At 39.1% G+C, this 18,270-nt stretch overlaps 1 protein-coding gene across 1 annotated transcript; it reads right to left on the bottom strand.

The window, feature by feature from the left end:
• Positions 1-144: 144 nt before the first annotated feature.
• On the bottom strand, positions 145-17,450 carry LOC122023351 (probable alkaline/neutral invertase F). The gene is made up of 4 exons (XM_042581402.1): positions 17,037-17,450; positions 15,794-16,225; positions 5,683-6,241; positions 145-511 (listed from the first exon to the last, which is right to left on the bottom strand). Exons 1-4 carry the CDS (start codon positions 17,448-17,450, stop codon positions 219-221), a joined length of 1,698 nt encoding a protein of 565 aa, XP_042437336.1. The 3' UTR covers positions 145-218.
• Between the last annotated feature and the right edge of the window lie 820 nt (positions 17,451-18,270).

The following is an 18,270-nucleotide window of genomic DNA, read 5'->3' as shown; positions in this document are numbered from 1 at the left end:
ATGCCTTTTTAAGTAGATCAAAATGAGACCATCCCTAAACAGAATGGGCATATGCATGAAGGGAGTAATTGTTTTAAAGAAAGTTATATCCAAAGGATGAAAACCAAGAGAGATATCATGCAATGAGAGTAAAGGTAGGTAAAAAATTCAAGTCAAGTTTTTATGAACAAATTCCGCAAAGTTGAAGCTCACCATTACGGGAAAAATGGGTGTTCGAATCATGACCACGATGACGATCGCGTTAGTGTGGGCCTCATCTGCCTATCTTCCTCGAGTGCTACGATTCCCAAAAGGGAGGGATCATCGAGCATCATCTTTGCCACCAAATAACCTGCAACCGACCAAGTTTGGAATTTCCGAGCTTGCTTCCCTACGTACCTGCCAAGCTTTCCATCATAGTATTCAGGCCAACTATCTTTCGGCAACCTGGTTTCGGCAAGGTCAATTGCTCGTTTGGCGATGTGAGGTCGCCCAGTCTTTATGGATGCAGCAGTAAGAAGCCACAGCAGAACTGTAACAGCAAAGAGAATATCTAAAGGTAATTTTGTCAAAGAAACAAATCTAATAGTTGTTTAATGGATCATAAGAAAATTATAAGGGTATATGAGCTTCTAATCCCACTCTAGATGAATGGATTTATAATGCTATAAGCCATTCTACTAATTGAGCCAAACATGGACTTTGCTCATTTCCCAACTAGATCCATTGTATGGTATATACAAAGTGGCAAAAGTCGCACCAACGCTCACGGAGGAGGTAAATCAATTCGACCCCTGACCTCAAATGGTAAATCTCTATCCACTTACCAACTTAGATATGTCCGTGGGGGCATGATATGGTATATACAACAATGCAGTGGTTTAGTAATCATATTATGTAAACAGCGATGATACTCCAAGATACTAATCCCATTCATTCCACATCAGTAAACCTGGCCTACAGGTCTCTGCTCCACATCAACGATCCAACTAACATGAATCAAGTCAAGTTCCTTACTACTCAACCCTTTGAATCCTTCTTACTATATTCGTCCCCCAGAACGTCTTGCGCGACTCAGTACCTGAGTATCCGAAGCACTCCACTCGGGATTACTCCCAAGGTGTGTACTCAATGCTCCCCTTCAAACTCCATACTCAACACTCCTCCCATCTAAGCATCCGAACTCTCCTGAGTCCTTTATGTTGTGCTTATCCCTGTGGCAAAAAGGTAAATACACTCATCCAGCGCCCCTATCTGTCTGTCCCGGATCCAAACGGAAGAGGTAAATCGTAGCGACTGAGAAAACAAGTGGCAGGTGGGGTGAGTTTACACAGATTGTAAGAATTTAAACCCCGCTAGTCCTGAGATTCGACCCCAAAACCTCATGTGGCAATCACTTCAAAACCTTACGAGGCAATTAACCTGCCATTTACTACTCAACTTAGCCCATGGCAACTATGTTGTGCTTATCCCTGGAATTACAAATAGAGTTCATAACAAGACATGGTCCTGTGGACTATAATTAGACATGAGCCTCACAGGTATAGGTCATGGTCCCTGCAGGTGCGAATCATAATTAGATATTCGTTAGGACCCTATATAGTTTGTGCTACTACAGCCTAGTAGGGTGCAACAACACTAAGGTTAAAGATACTGGTTATATATATATATATATGCACATGGCTAAGGCTTGCTAGAATTGCCAAACATATAACTCCAATAGAGACCTGCCAAATTGATAAAAGCAGTGATAGTGGCCTATCATCAATGGGGAATCTACATAATCAAGTGTTTCCCTCCAAGCCGTACCCAAAAGAAATTCCTTATGGTAATCATCGACTATTTTTCTAAGTGGATGAAATCCTAACCGCTTGCTAAAATCATAAAGGATGCGATGACTCCCTAAGAAGAACCTCATATGCACATTTGAGCTACCTAGAAAGCTTATGAGTGACAACGACAGAATTCCAAGACAAGAAAATTTTAATCCTGGTGTCAGGAGCTCAAATCAAGGTCACTAACATAGTCATTGTCCAAACCCTTAGAACTGAACTAATCATGTTATAGTAAGTTAGGCGGAGAAGCTACTAAGCATATCGTGATCTTACTACACCACGCAGAGGACCACCACTGAGAAGATTCCTTTCAATTTGGTGTACGGAGCAAAGGTCATCCTTCTTACTGAGACCACTCGGGAGGAAGCCAATGATGAGTCCAACATAGAGTTTCGAACTTTCGAGCCTTATACTTGGACATTGTGGAGAAGCAGAGAAAGGCCTCTATCAGGATGGAAGCCTACATGAGCCAAATATGTCAAGCCTACGATAGGAGGGAGGTACCACACTCTTTCCAAATTGGAGACCTCATCCTTTAAAGATCAACCTGTATGGGAGGTCAATAAGCTCAACCCCAAATGGGAAGGGTCCTTCAAGGTGATCTAGAAGCTTGAGGAGCTTAATACTTGGAGGATGCACACTGGAAAGCTTCAAGAAGTCATGAAATGCTTTCCACTTGCACTCATGCTATAGGTAGCCCAGGGTCTAGTACTGTATCAAACCGAACCAAATTGCACTTGTAAGCAAAGTCTATTCTCAACTCAACTGATGTAATATCTATCATGTAAACTAAATTATTGAGTGTTAACCTCATTCAATGGTGTAGTTCTTCGTTACCTCTCCTAACCCAACAATCTCAGGATCAAGCTCTCCCATAGTATCAGTGGATTACTGGATTACCAAAACGCTACGGCATCGACTCAGCAATTGCTCTCCCAAACTTCAATGGATTACCTAGAGGTTGCGAGATCGAGTTTCTCCCCCAGTGTCAATGGGTTACCTAAATGTTAAGGGGTCGACTCAATAATTGCTCTCCTCAATAAAGGGACAACTAGATAACTGCTCTCCCTTATCTCAGTAGATTACTTAAAGTTTGTGAATTAAGGGTGCGTTTGGTTCAAGTTATCTATATAATCTTTGTTATGTGATTACCAAGTAATCACATGACTAAGGTTATGAGGAATAAAACATAACCAAATATTGTTTGGTTCAACCTAAATAATGCAACAAAAATTTATTTGTTTGAAAGTTTTAATAATAAATAACCTAGTTTAATATTTTACTATATTACCCTTAGTTACAAAACCAATCATATATTATTATTATTTTTATTTTTTTTAAACTCTATGTTTTTTTATTTTTTCTTTTTCACGTTTTTCTTCATTTTTATGTGTTTTTTTATTTCTTTTCATTTTTATTTTTATTTTTTTATTTTTATTTTTATTTTTTATTTTTTTTAAGTTTTATTTTAAATTTTTAAAATTTTTTTTATGTTTTTAAATTTTTTTAATATTTTTTCCTATTTTTTATTTTTTTTATATATTTTTTATTTTTTAATGTTTTTATGTTTTTTTATGTTTTTTTATTTTTTACATTTTTCTATTTTCTTTTTTCCCATTTTTTTTATTAATTTTTATTTTTTAAATATTTTTTACATTTTTATTTTTTTTTAAAAAAAATTATTTTATTTTTTTCTTTATATTTTTTTATCACATTTTTCTCTTATTCGAGAGTATTGTAGGTAAAAAAAAAATCGTTAACCCCAGAATCAAGAAAAACCTCAGTTTTCCGATTTCAAGTTGCATGCCCCTTTTGCTGACATGTCGGGCATGAAACATTACTCAGTAATCATCGATTACCTAAACCAAAAAAGGTTTTCGTTAATAGCCTTGGATGGATAACCCCGAACCAAACGCACCCTTAATGTAATTGGATTCCCTAAATGCTAAGGGGTTGACTTAACAACCACTCTCCCCCATTGGTATAATCAACCTCGGATCAAGGTTGACCAAGTTCAAGTTAGATTTCGATGTTTGATCAATATGTTTAATGATTAAGTGAGACGTTATATAAGTCGAGATTGACCATATGCTTGATATTGGAGAAGTCCAAGTAAATCATAGTTAATCAAACATTTGGCAATTGAAAGTCAAAAAGAGAATTAGCAAGCAAGCAAAGTCTTGATGTAGCCAGAGCCGTATCTGAGCATAGTCTCGAGAGACATCTGTCTCAGGGCCCATTATCTTAGGGGGCCCTAAACAATATGATCTATTATATATACATATATTTTATCTTGAGTTTTTGTGTTAAGTGACCTAGGAAAAAAGTATTCACCCCTTCTATATATTTTCTTAGTCAGCCCACATATATAATATTCTGTCAATGTAATTAACATATTAAAATATGAAATTCTTTTCAGCTAGTCTTAAATTAAACGTTTCAACTTTCTAACCATCTCGTCTCTCGTCTCTCGGACATTGCAGCTAGTCCGAACATTGCAAATTTACAATAAGTTAATGTAATTATGTTTTGCAAATTGTGGATGATCGTTGGACTCAGACAGCGAAGGACATAACTCAAAAGGTCATAATAATTTGCAATCAATTAGTATTTTGCTTTGTATTTTATAGGTATTAATGAAGAAGACTTTTGATTAAGAAAAATTAATCGTACAATGTGAGGAAGCCCAATTTTGAAACTTCGATTCAGGCCTACGAAAACTCAGGTACGGTCCTGGATGTAGCCAATATGGTCGTCCATGTAGCCAGCTTAGAAATTTCAATCTTCTTAAATCCCAAAGTGATACTAGCCGGTCATTTGTTCCACATCAACAAGGTCAGCCCATATGGCTCTAGTCCACGTCAGAACCAAGGAAAGACCTTGAGAGTTGGCGAAATTGAGTTACCATTTTGATATTCAATTGACCTTCTTTGTTGTACTTACACCCTAGATTCTTATTTGCCTTACTTGTCTTTGTTTGTTTGTATTCTTCTTGTACGAGACTTGACATCCGAGAAGGAGAAAGTGTAGTAAGGATTTGATAGTATCTCACCAAGGAGCTATAGACTATAGTGTAGGAACGAGGGTTCCAAAATACGTTAAATCAATTTGTTAGCATTGGTCTTTATGTTTATTATTTCTACTGCATATAATCTGTTTGATTGGCCTTGCTAAGACAAGTACATAATTGTGTTTGCAAGTCAATTGCTATCAACCCTCTAGCCATCCAACAACTAGCCTCATGGGTTAAGAGATCTCACATTCAAGAAGATTAGAAATAATATCTTAATCTAAGTGAGAAATTTTAACTATGAATTCATCCGTTACGTATTCTTACTTACAAAATTTAGCTCAAGGTAATTTTTTTATTTGAGCTATACCGCCTAGTAAGTTAAGTAATTAAAGTACCAACATTTTATCTCAAATATTCTAAAAAAAAATGAGATGCCATATTATTATCTTCAAGCTTTGTTATCATTGACTTTATTAGATTTATTGCTTCATGCTCTAATAGCTTGAACAAATAGAATATGAAATGGAAATTTTGTTGATTACTTAACAGTATAACCAAAACATAATCTAATACTTTAGGGATATTCTCACCAAGTTCATATCTTACTATTTAATTGCTTGATCTGCACTAGCTTGTGCTAGTGCATCAAATTAGTTAAACATAAGAAACTATGATCAACTTGATTTTGGTCGAAATTGTTTATTTTATATAGCTATTCTCTATAACTTGGTAATTTGCACTGAATAATCATTCAACTATAGCATATGACTGTCTCAGGATAATGCATTGTCAATCTATTGAAGAAGCAATCCTGAATTTTGTAAATAAGATCAAACATGAGTTTTGAAGTGTCACCTGGCCAAGAGCCGCCATTATGGTAGCTCCATCTAGTGTTTTTAGGATCACAACCTGTTATGATCCGCCATTCATGTGTTTCCAAAGCTGGATAGCAAGCTTTTAGAGGCATTTCTCCGACCAATTCTTCCCACCGTGCTTCCAAAAGATCCATAATTGCATCGGACTGATCTGGAGTTGCTAAAGATGACAAAATTGCAATGCAATTACCTAAGCAAAACCAACGGAAGTCCATTCTTGAAGGACTGACATTTCCAATAAAATATCCACCAGGATTTGGCATGAAATCAAATACCCAATCTGGCAGAGAATCAGGCATGACATTGAACTTGTTTACAGCAGTATGAGAATATTCTTCAGTCTTATAGCGATATATGTCATTAAGCTGGCTAAAGTCGAGCCAAAAGTAAGTTCGAATGTGATAGCTCAAGGCTTGAAGACGTTTCGTTATCAGCTCCAACAACTCCTTGCCCTTGTCATCTTGTTTTAACAAAGTTAAGGCACACTTCAAAGCCATAAAGAATAATGCTTGTATTTCAATAGGATAGCCATAGATTCCCTGCAGTGCATGTTGTCATTGGGCAGTAATAAGAAAAGAATCTCTTATTCTTTTTAATCTAAGATTCATATTTAATCATTTCAATTCTCGATAAAATAACTTCAGACAACCAAATTAAATTTATTATGGCTATAAAGAAAAACACAAAGCAGAAAAGCCAAGTACTAATTACCAAAGGATAGAATTGCATTTTGTAGATTGTATAACTGATGACATGCATGTTCTAGAGTTAACCTTCAATATGAAGGGATCTATAAAAATTTTCAGATCATAAATAGGCCAAATGATTGGTTACTGAATCTTCATTTTCTGTAGTATCTCAATTAGATGAAACACAAGACATGATAAAGAGACTAGATGTTTGTAACATCCATAACATACCAACTACTAGTTGTTAGGATCTTTCGTACGGCTAGAGAGGGGGGTGTGAATAGCCGCCCCAAATCGCTCTCGTTTCTTCCTACAATTAGGTTAGTCGCAGCGGAAAATACAAAGAAACGAAAGAGAAGAAAACCAAACCTTAACACGAGGATGTAACGAGGTTCGGAGATTAGGACTCCTACTCCTCGGCGTGTCCGTAAGGTGGACGAGTCCGGTCAATCCGTCGGTGGATGAGTCCCCGGAAAACCGGCTAATACAATATACTCCTTGTGGGTGGAGAAACCTCGCCACAAACGTTTGCAACAGCAAACAAAGAGTACAAGAGCAGTAAGAAAAGCAATACAATATGAATACAATCGCACTCTACCAATTGCTTGCTTTCTTGTCGACTGGAGGTGAAGCAGCAACTTCACGCGACGCCTACAACAGCAGGAACCCAGCCGGAAGCTCACGCGAAGCTTTGGAGGAGCTCAACAAAGCTCAAGCACAGCAGCACTTAGAACAGCAAGAAGGAAGAAGGAGATCTATTCGCACAGAAGATGCCTCGATCCTTTATACCTGCGAAGAAAAACAGTGAAGAAACTAACCGTTGTGTCGCAACGGCTAGAACCCTGATCCTACGGACCGATCAGCCTAAGCGCATGAGGCTTCGTTTGTCACCGATCGGTCCCGGATCGATCAGGGTGGAGCCTGCTCTGAATCCTGATCGGTCCAGGAACCTCTGATCGGTCCATAGACCGATCGGGCTTCGCTCCTCACGCCATCGATCTATTCCTGATCGTGCGCGCAGACAGTGGGTGGATCGGTCAGACCGATCCACGGTTTCTCGCGAGGTTCCCGATCGGTCTCGGGCCGATCGATTGCAATCGATGAGCCATCGATCGATTACGATCGGTCACCGACCGATCGGGCAAACGCAGATATCCGGATCGGTCACCGGACCGATCCAACTCCTCGTTTAGAGTGCCCTCTCTAACCTAGTTCGGAGAACGAGCTACCGAGCCCTCTCCGACTCCATATGCCAAGCTTCACTCACTTGGACTTCTCAACACCGGATGTCCGATCACCCTTGATCCATCTGGATTTTCCCTTGCCCGGCTTCACTCACCAGGACTTTCCACCTGGCTTCACTCACCAGGATTTCACACTGCCTAACATCCCAGTTAGGACTTTCTCATTCACCTAGCTTCACTCACTAGGATTTTCACCGCCTCACCAGGATTTCCAATCTGGCTTCACTCACTGGACTTTTCACACTGGCTTCACTCACGGGACTTTCCTTGCCCGGCTTCACTCACCGGACTTCCAACTGCCTAACATCCCGTTAGGACTTTCCACCGGCTTCACTCACCGGGACTTTCCAACCGCCTAACATCCAGTTAGGACTTTCCGAGTCACTGCTCAGACTTCTCCGTGCCAAGTCTTCATACTTGGACTTTTCCTGCCAAGTCTCCATACTTGGACTTTTCCGTGCCAAGCTCCCGCTTGGACTTTTCCAGCCAAGTCTCCATACTTGGACTTTTCCGTGCCAAGCTCCTGCTTGGACTTTTCGATGCCAAGTCTCCATACTTGGACTTTTCGCCAAGCTCCCTGCTTGGACTTTTCCATGCCAAGTCTCCATACTTGGACTTTTCCCAAGCTCCTGCTTGGACTTTTCCGCCAAGTCTCCATACTTGGACTTTTTCCGAATCAGTCAACCAGTCAACCTTGACCTAGGTTGCGCCAATAATCTCCCAAACATCTATTCTTGTCCCATATCAAGAATAGAACTCTCTCACGAGTGTCAAACATCAACATGCAACACAACTAGGTCAACCTTGACCTAAGGTTGCACCGACAATCTTCCCAAGTCAAACATCAAAATACAACTCGAGTCAAGTCAACTCGAGTCGGGTCAACCAGGTCAACCTTGACCTAAGGTTGCACCAACAATCTCCCCCCTTTTGATGTTTGACAAAACCATAATCAAGTTAGGTTAACCCGATAACCTAACTTAGGTTTTCAACCATCTTCCAATGTCCAATGTTCTTTCCTTGAACATTCTCTAGACATTCTCCCTTAGGTTAACCCGATAACCTAACTTGGGTTCTCTAATAATTCTCCCCTTTTGACACACATCAAAAGTATTCCAATGTTCTTCCTCGAACATTCCTTGACAATCTTCCCTAGCTTAGGTTAAACCGATAACCAACTTGGGTTCTCCAATAATTCTCCAATGAACACTCTCCCTTTTGACACACATCAAAAGAATAAGGAAGGTATCAAGGTCAAGAGTTTCTTCCTAATGAAAGTCCCATACCTTTCATTGAAACTCTTATTTTCCCTCGATACTAAGCTCAACAATCCACTTAGTGATAATCCCATATCACTAATCCTCAAGGAGTAAAAACTCCCCCTAAAAGTCAACTCCCCTTGACTAATAGTTAAAACTCCCCCTAAAGGCCAACTCCCCCTTGACCATTGCACCAACAATGTCTTGGAGAGTTTCAAACCTTTAGAAATCTAAAAACCAACTTTCAGCCGAAATTTCAGACATGCAGTCGAATTTCAGCACATTGGCACGCTATCAGACCTCACTGGATCGGTCACCAGACCGATCCACAGCACTCTGGATCGGTCCAGTGACCGATCCAGCCCTCCCTGGATCGGTCCAGCGACCGATCCAGACACTGATCACAGAGATTTCTGATTTTTCCTCTCCCGAAATTCAGAAACCCCTAATAAATTCCAGAAAATTCGAAAAATTGTGAAATTTTGAGGATACATTCCTCATATCATACACTACCATGGAAAAATAATTTTCTATGAAAATAGTTTCCATTTTCAAATCTTGATACAAAGTTCAAAAACTTTGAAATAGTTCAAGTTTTAACTCAACTTTGTATCATAATGTTCAATGATGAATGCTATCACTAGGAAAGCTTCATCAAGGTTTTTCAAATCAATTTTAAAATGCTTTTAAAACCATTTGAATTTAGGACCATAATCTTAGGGCTAAATGTACATGACTTGTACATAAGCTTTCCCTATGATCCTCCATTTCTTGAATTAGGGTCATCTAGGTACAAGAATTATGCACCTTGATCCTAACTCATGATCCTAATATCTCACACACATCTAAAGTGTATCAAACCACATTCAAGTCAATTTGATGTGAGATATGGGTTAAGGTCAACTTAGGCTAAGTTCTCATGCATTTTCTAAACATCAATTTGATCTCAATATCAAAATGTGTTTTTCCTTAAATCAATTACATTGATTATAATGCAAGAGATGATGACATGGCATATAATGATATCATAAGTAAAAACATGTGCCAATGTCATGATGTCATGGCATAAAGTTTGAAAACTTAAATAAAGCATGACATATAAACTAGCCTAGCACTATCATGACATTTCAAATGATGATAAAACTAAACATGATGTCATGACATGTCATATGGCAACAAACCATGGTAAGTTAACACAAATAAAATACCTAGATTACCTATCTAAGTATCCTTAATCTCTTAGTTAACTTAAATTCTAATCCTAGATTGCCCATATATCCCTAAGAGAAACCAAAATCCCAATTATGGTTTTCTCTAGGTTTCTTAAATTGTGCCAAATAAGATTAAAATATTCTCACTTTGGCACACTTTACTCTTCCAAGGAGTGAATGATAAAGATTATCCCTTTCATTTTCAAAGGTTCCCAAAACCTTGAAAATGCTCCTGAGTGTCAATTTCCTCAAAGTTGGGTTAACTACCCTTCTTATTGAGTTGACACTCTCTAACCCATCTATGGGGTAGAAAATGCTCCTAGGAACCCAATACCTACTTGAGCTCATTGGGTTCACTAAAATTCACTAGGGATGACTTCCCTAGCAACCCTCTAATGACCCTCTTAGGCTTTAAAGCCTTGGTCATTTGGGTCTCATCAAGATCAACTCTAGGGTGACTCCTTGTGACCTTGGTGGTGGTCTTCCTAGTCCTAGGTTTTGTTCCATAATCGAATGGAACATTATGATAGGTGGGCTTGACCATTTGGGACTTAGGTTTGTGACCCAAACCTTTCTTGTCCTTGGGCTTTGTTTTTGACCCTTAAACCCTAGAGATGACTTCTCCATGTTTTTAAGAGCCTTTTCTAAATTATCAAGTCTTGACCTCAAGACTTGATTTTCCCTCTCTAATACCTCAAGTTTTAATTTGTCATTTTCTCTTGAGATATTCCTAGGCATGTGTCTAGTCTTTTTGGGATTTCTACCTAGGTTTTCCTTAACTTTAGAAGCGTTAATCCTAGGGTTGGTATTTCTAGTGTTATCCTTACCTAGGCTAACATGTTTAGCTCCTAAGCACATGTATTGGTTCCTAAAGTTAACATGCTTATCATTATTAACAATTGCAACAAAACTACTAGCATGAGTTTTATTAGAATTGCAATAATGAACCTTAGAGGTTACCTTAGGGTTTGCCTTAGCTCCCCCTATCGATGTGCCCGGTCTCTTGCCCTTGTGAGGTTGCCTCCCCCTCGGACAATGGCTCCTATAGTGTCCCCTTTGCTTGCATTGGAAGCACACGATGTGCTCCTTGCCCTTGCGTTTCGGGACTCCGGCTTCCTTGACCTTTGGCGCCGGTGGAGTCTTTCTTACCCTCTTTGGACACTTACTCTTGTAGTGCCCAAATTCCCTACACTCAAAACACATTATATGCAATTTACTTGAACTTAAAGTGTTTGAGTTACCTAGGATTGAGGATGAATGGATGTTCTCTTCTTCATCCCTCCCGGAGGTAGAAGCTTCTTCTTCGTGCTCCGATCTTGAAGAAGAACTCACTTCCTCTTCTTCCTTGGATGTTGAGTAGCCCTCAACTCCCAACTCGCTCCCTCCATGATGTGAGCTACTTGGCTCACTAGGCTCCTCTTCATGGCTTGAAGTGGAACTCTCCTCATGGTACTTGGCCAAGTTATCCCACAACTCCTTGGCATTGTTGTATTCACCTATCTTACGCAAAATATTAGTAGGTAATGAAAATTCAATTGTTTTAGTTACCTCATTGTTGATCGTTGATTGATGGACTTGTTCCTTTGTCCACTTGTTCTTCTCTAGAGGCTCTCCTTCTTTATCCATTGGAGGAGTAAACCCTTCTTGTACACAAAACCAATTCCACATATTAGTCCTAAGAAAATACATCATCCTTACCTTCCAATATGCGAAGTTGTCGTTGTAGAAGGGTGGAATGGTGATGTCTTCTCCGAATTGATCCATCTCTAGCGCTTGTGCTCCCACGGGTGTGAATCCGATGAAGAGCGACCTCGCTCTGATACCACTTGTTGGGATCGTTCGTACTCGGCTAGAGAGGGGGGTGTGAATAGCCGCCCCAAATCGCTCTCGTTTCTTCCTACAATTAGGTTAGTCGCAGCGGAAAATACAAAGAAACGAAAGAGAAGAAAACCAAACCTTAACACGAGGATGTAACGAGGTTCGGAGATTAGGGCTCCTACTCCTCGGCGTGTCCGTAAGGTGGACGAGTCCGGTCAATCCGTCGGTGGATGAGTCCCCGGAGAACCGGCTAATACAATATACTCCTTGTGGGTGGAGAAACCTCGCCACAAACGTTTGCAACAGCAAACAAAGAGTACAAGAGCAGTAAGAAAAGCAATACAATATGAATACAATCGCACTCTACCAATTGCTTGCTTTCTTGTCGACTGGAGGTGAAGCAGCAACTTCACGCGACGCCTACAACAGCAGGAACCCAGCCGGAAGCTCACGCGAAGCTTTGGAGGAGCTCAACAAAGCTCAAGCACAGCAGCACTTAGAACAGCAAGAAGGAAGAAGGAGATCTATTCGCACAGAAGATGCCTCGATCCTTTATACCTGCGAAGAAGAAACAGCGAAGAAACTAACCGTTGTGTCGCAACGGCTAGAACCCTGATCGGTCTGGACATGCTTCGTTGTTAGCGACATAAGCTTGTCCGAGTCCCCGACATGTATGGGTGTCGCGATCAGCTCGATCGGTCGTGGACCGATCGGAGGATCCCTGATCGGTCCATGGGGTCAACACCTAATTCGGTGCTCACTCGACACATTCCTCGAACAGAGTGGAGGAAAATTGAGCTCGATTCACCTTGAGGTCCGAACGGTTCTGACCGCGGATCAGGGAAATTGTCATTGACCGATGAATTGATCGGTCACCGGACCGATCAGGGCAAACGCAGTATCACTGGATCGGTCACCGGACCGATCCAACTCCTCGGTTTAGAGTGCCCTCTCTAACCTAGTTCGGAGAACGAGCTACCGAGCCCTCTCCGACTCCATATGCCAAGCTTCACTCACTTGGACTTCTCAACACCGGATGTCCGATCACCCTTGATCCATCTGGATTTTCCCTTGCCCGCTTCACTCACCGGGACTTTCCACCGCTTCACTCACCAGGATTTCACACTGCCTAACATCCCAGTTAGGACTTTCTCATTCACCTAGCTTCACTCACTAGGATTTTCACCGCTTCACTCACCAGATTTCCAATCTGCCTGGCTTCACTCACGGACTTTCCACTGCTCGGCTTCACTCACTGGACTTTCCTGCCTGGCTTCACTCACCGGACTTCCCAAACGCCTAACATCCAGTTAGGACTTTCCTCGGCTTCACTCACCGGGACTTTCCAACCGCCTAACATCCCAGTTAGGACTTTCCACCGCCTGGCTTCACTCACGGACTTCTCCGTGCCAAGTCTTCATACTTGGACTTTTCCCTGCCAAGTCTCCATACTTGGACTTTTCCGTGCCAAGCTCCCCGCTTGGACTTTTGCCAAGTCTCCATACTTGGACTTTTCCGTGCCAAGCTCCCTGTTGGACTTTTCCAAGCCAAGTCTCCATACTTGGACTTTTCGCGTACAAGCTCCCTGCTTGGACTTTTCCAATGCCAAGTCTCCATACTTGGACTTTTCCAAGGCCAAGCTGACTTTTCCGTTGCCAAGTCTCCATACTTGGACTTTTTCCCGAATCAGGTCAACCAGGTCAACCTTGACCTACGGTTGCACCAATAATCTCCCAAACATCTATTCTTGTCCCATATCAAGAATAGAACTCTCTCACGAGTGTCAAACATCAACATGCAACACAACTAGGTCAACCTTGACCTAAGGTTGCACCGACAATCTTCCCAAGTCAAACATCAAAATACAACTCGAGTCAAGTCAACTCGAGTCGGGTCAACCAGGTCAACCTTGACCTAAGGTTGCACCAACACTAGTCGTCCCTGTTATTCTATTAGTGCTGCCATGCATTACACAAGCCAACATGTGAGCTATTCAAGTAGGCTTAACTTACTATGTAAACGTAAAAAATTTTAGTATCCAAGTTTATATAAAGTGAAATGCTTGCAGGCCTACCAGGCCATATTATTAGTCTACAATTCAACAAATTTAGATTATATCAACGTTTACTTGGATTATATAACTCACTCATACTTGCTCAAGCATAATTCACTCAATTAAACTTACACAATTTCTTTATTACTACGACTTATAAAGTCAAACTTACTAATTATCAAAAACCTTTTAAAAGTAAAAAAAAAAGTAATCCCAATGATTAAAATATAGTTCGGTGTCAATCAGTACATGTGAAACTTCTCCTTTCGTCCGCCGACTAGCATGCAAAATAACCCAAGACAACCGAAACACAGTCAGATTCTTCCTCAAAAGTCAACAAAGCATCTACAAGGCCTACAAAACTTTCATGGAGGTCGCATGATATTTCAAGAGGTTGTGATCCACAAATTTAAAGCTTCTATGAATTGTGAAAATCATAGCGAAGCTTCCACTGGGTCGGTGAAGCTATAGTGAAGCTTCCACAAGGTCTCCATGAGGTTAGCAAAGCTTCCATGAGTTCGACAAAACTAAGGCACAACTTCTTTGAGATTGACAAAGCTTCCACAAGCTCGGTGAAGTTTCCTCAAAAGCTACAAGGTTGTATTGACTTTTGGAAAGAAGCTTATACGATCAGTATCTCCTCTCTGTGCAAAACTTCTTTTTCCCCTTCCCTTCCTCTTTTTCCTCCTCGACATATCATAGCATGGCACACCCAATAGATCTCCTTCAAGCTAGGAACTGAAACTCCGACTCAAAACAAGTTGTCAAACATTTACTAACCCATTAACTTATAATGGGTAATCACCCGCCCAAAACCCCATTAACAATAGCTCTAAACTTATAAAGATGTTTTATTAACCTACAACTCACGATGGGAGACAAAATTGGGGTGTTACAAATTATAGTGTCCAGCTATTATTTGTTCTAAAACAAATATAGGTGCTATATTTGTTTCAAGTCACTCGAAATATAACTAGTTTTCATGCAATAGTGATCATCTTCATGTACTTTAAGAATTTTAGTAGGAGGATGATCAGTCATTTGATATGTGTAACATTGACAAAAGATGTCTAACTTAATTGTTATGACTTAAAGCTGAGAGTGCAAAGATGGAAGTTGATTGGCACTCCAACTTATATTACAAATAATTCTAAGCATAAAAATATAGCGCACTATTTCTATGTTTGGAGAAAATCTCTTTGTTGCTTTAAAGCAAACAAAAATATGTGAGGAAAGATAAAGTGTGGAGTCCTCTCATGTTTAAGCTATTTTGTGATTTGAGACTACTGAATGTTGCTCTGTTTTCAAATGTTTGAGAAGTCTAAATCAAGTAACCATCAAAAACTGAATAATGTTTCTTTCATAGTAACATTTAAATGTGGATTTATATCAGTTGCACTTTTTGGGGGAAACAAAAGAATAATACAAGGATAATTGTATCCCAGGATATAGAACTGACCAGTATGTCACAAGTTTAATCTAGATTAAAATGAAACCACAATGTTTTGTTCCAATATCAAAGTATTTCTAAGTATTCCGTGTATGCTTGGTCTCTTGAGATTCGAGATGTGTACTAAATATCTAAAATTGGTAAAAACAAGAATAGGAATATTAGTAGGCTATCTCAGCTATCAGACTCATTTTATGCTTAAACATGAATGTTTAGGCATCTGCTTCTTTGATTTAGAATAAGCTACTTTATATCCAAAGCTTTCCCAAGATAGATGTACAAGAAATAACAATTCCAAAATATTGACAAGTTCAAGATGCAAATAAAATTAGAGAAAAAACAAACTAGTACAAAAATTGAAACGCACCATACGACGGTCAATCATACAACATCCATCGGCACAGAGCAAAGTGGGGAAAGTGTCAAACCCTTCTGAAAGGCACAAGGTCAAAATAAGACGTATACCCTTTTGACACTCAGGAGTGTCAGCCAAGGATGAGTCCCCTGTTGACCTTGTGTAAGCACGAAGCAATATTATCCACCAAAAACCAGAATCGACAGGAGCAACTCTACCAATGGCACTTTCCCCAAAATCAGCAATTAAAGTTTCTGTGTTACGGCGAGTATCATGCAAAACCTTGAAACTTGCTGGCATAACTCCAGCTCCTAGCTGGAAGCGATCAATCCTCTTTTCCCATGATTGAAGTCGAAGAGTTTTCATTAGGAAATTTTTAACAACTTCTGGTTCCCTATTCATCAAAAATGCCAAGGCACTAGGGAAAAAATCTCTCACAAACACCTGGAAAGTCACAATAGTGATATTAGAAATCCATAAAACCTATAATTCTAGCATGAAATGCACAAAACAAAGTAAAATAGCATTTTTGTTTTGCTTACCCACATCATCTAGCATTTAAATCTCATATAGAAGTGTGGTACCTTATCCTAAGAATTCACTTTTAATCAAATTAACTTATTATAGTAAAACCTAAGTCAATCATACAAGTTGAATGCAGGATGAATCTATATCCCAAATTGTGAACAAAACAATGGACTTGAAGTGCCAACTGAAAGAGTGGTCTATACATACCTAAATTGGAATTGAATTTACCACATTAAGGTCTTGTTTGTTTGGTGAAAGTTTTATTTTCAATTTGTAATTTTCAGAAAATAAAATAATTAATAATTAAAAAGATAAAAAAAAAAAACACTTATTACATCCTTCACCCGTAATAAATTCACGTGTGTAAAAAAAAGTAAATTCAAAATATTGACTTTATTTCTCTTTTCCACTTTCAAATTCTATTTTCTAAGAAATGAAGAATTTTTTTTAAAAAAAAAAATCCCTAACCAAAGAAGGCCCAAAATTGTAGCTTCATAATTTCCATCTATTAGAAATTTGAAAATATCCAGATAACAAGATAAAGACGGAAAAACACACACTATTATGAACAAGAAAAAATAGTCGATCCAATGAAAAGTGCAGGCTGACATTTTAACTTTTATTGATCTTTAAATGCAAACTTATTTACAATGAAAACTCATAAAAACTTATTATGGAGATATAAAAAAAAATCTTCAAAATTACAACTGATATAAGAAACTGGAACCTGATTATAGTTAAGTAGTTCTTCTGAATGATCCATTGCAGCAATTGTACCGAGAGGTCGTCCTCGAAAGTAAATCAATGCCTGCCTAAGAGCTTCCCAAGCTTCAGCTTGAATTTGGGAAGTGGTGGATGCCTTCGGAGAGCTCATTCTAGAAGGTGGTACACTCTCCAGATTCTCAGCTATCTTCAAATGGTCAAGGTTCTTCAAAGAATCTTGAATTGAAGAAAGATGAGGAGGTGCATGGGCTCCAAATAGATCATATAAGGCCCTAATTTCACAGGATTTATGGCGATCAACAACAGTAAGAGTCCTAGGTTTGATATCCATCTTCGAGAAATCATGTTCCTCGATTTTGACAGGAACGAATTCCACAGCTTTTGTATCACAAGTCTTAGTTGTATCTTCTGAATCCATGCTGACTGAAGGCATAACAGAGTTTGACGATGATAAATTAATATTAGTAAACAGCAACAAGTAAAATAGATCAGGTTTACATACAGTAAAAATCAAAATTTTAAGCAGCGACCTATTTCTGTATTGTAAAATTACAAACGATATGCAGATGTGACATAGTGCCAACTTAATTAAGCTTTTGATACCAACAAATAGCAGAAAGAAAAAAGTATGGATCCTCTTACCAGAATAAATAAGCATCAAATCGAATTAGCAGTGAAAGAGTTCTGATTACGATTTATAGTCATTACAGTAAATTTCCTCAATTCATATCCAACTCAATTTTAAGCTCAGTTAGGACTACAAATCAACATATTCAACAATGGCTTTGAAATTTGAAGCATCACATGAAGTTAAAAGATATGAGTTTGCATAGGAGCCAAGTAAACAAGTCCACATAACTATGATCAACTTTGATCAAACAATTAAGCACCAACAGAGAAATAATGCAGTAACCAAATGATTTTATCAACAGAGAAATTATAGTGCATGATAAGATTATTGCTTGACTTTTTAAGATCATGCATGTGAATACAACCATGGCCACATGTGTCACACATGAATATTGCAGACAACAAATCACTGTTGTTGTAACCATTTCTCAATAATTCTAGTACCCAATCAGTGTTTTGCCTAATACATCCTCTGTTTTTTCTTCCAAATTGTAAGTGCTACACATTAGAACCCTATCAATCAACTCCTACATTCTCTATGGATGTAGATCTTTGCATCACTAAGTTCTATAACTGGAAAAATACTAAAAAGGAATGTATACTAAAGA

This window comes from Zingiber officinale, chromosome 9B (genome assembly GCF_018446385.1).
Source record: "Zingiber officinale cultivar Zhangliang chromosome 9B, Zo_v1.1, whole genome shotgun sequence".
In the NCBI taxonomy this organism is placed as follows: Eukaryota; Viridiplantae; Streptophyta; class Magnoliopsida; order Zingiberales; family Zingiberaceae; genus Zingiber; species Zingiber officinale.
This window is presented reverse-complemented; position numbering and strand designations above follow the sequence as displayed.

Excerpts from the sequence above, each read along its gene's own strand:
- LOC122023351 (XM_042581402.1), bottom strand. The coding sequence starts at position 17,450 with ATGGATTCAGAAGATACAACTAAGACTTGTGATACAAAAGCTGTGGAA. Across the intron at positions 16,226-17,036 it reads AACTACTTAACTATAATCAG|GTGTTTGTGAGAGATTTTTT; the intron begins GTTCCAGTTTCT and ends GTGACTTTCCAG. Across the intron at positions 6,242-15,793 it reads GTATGATTGACCGTCGTATG|GGAATCTATGGCTATCCTAT; the intron begins GTGCGTTTCAAT and ends CATGCACTGCAG.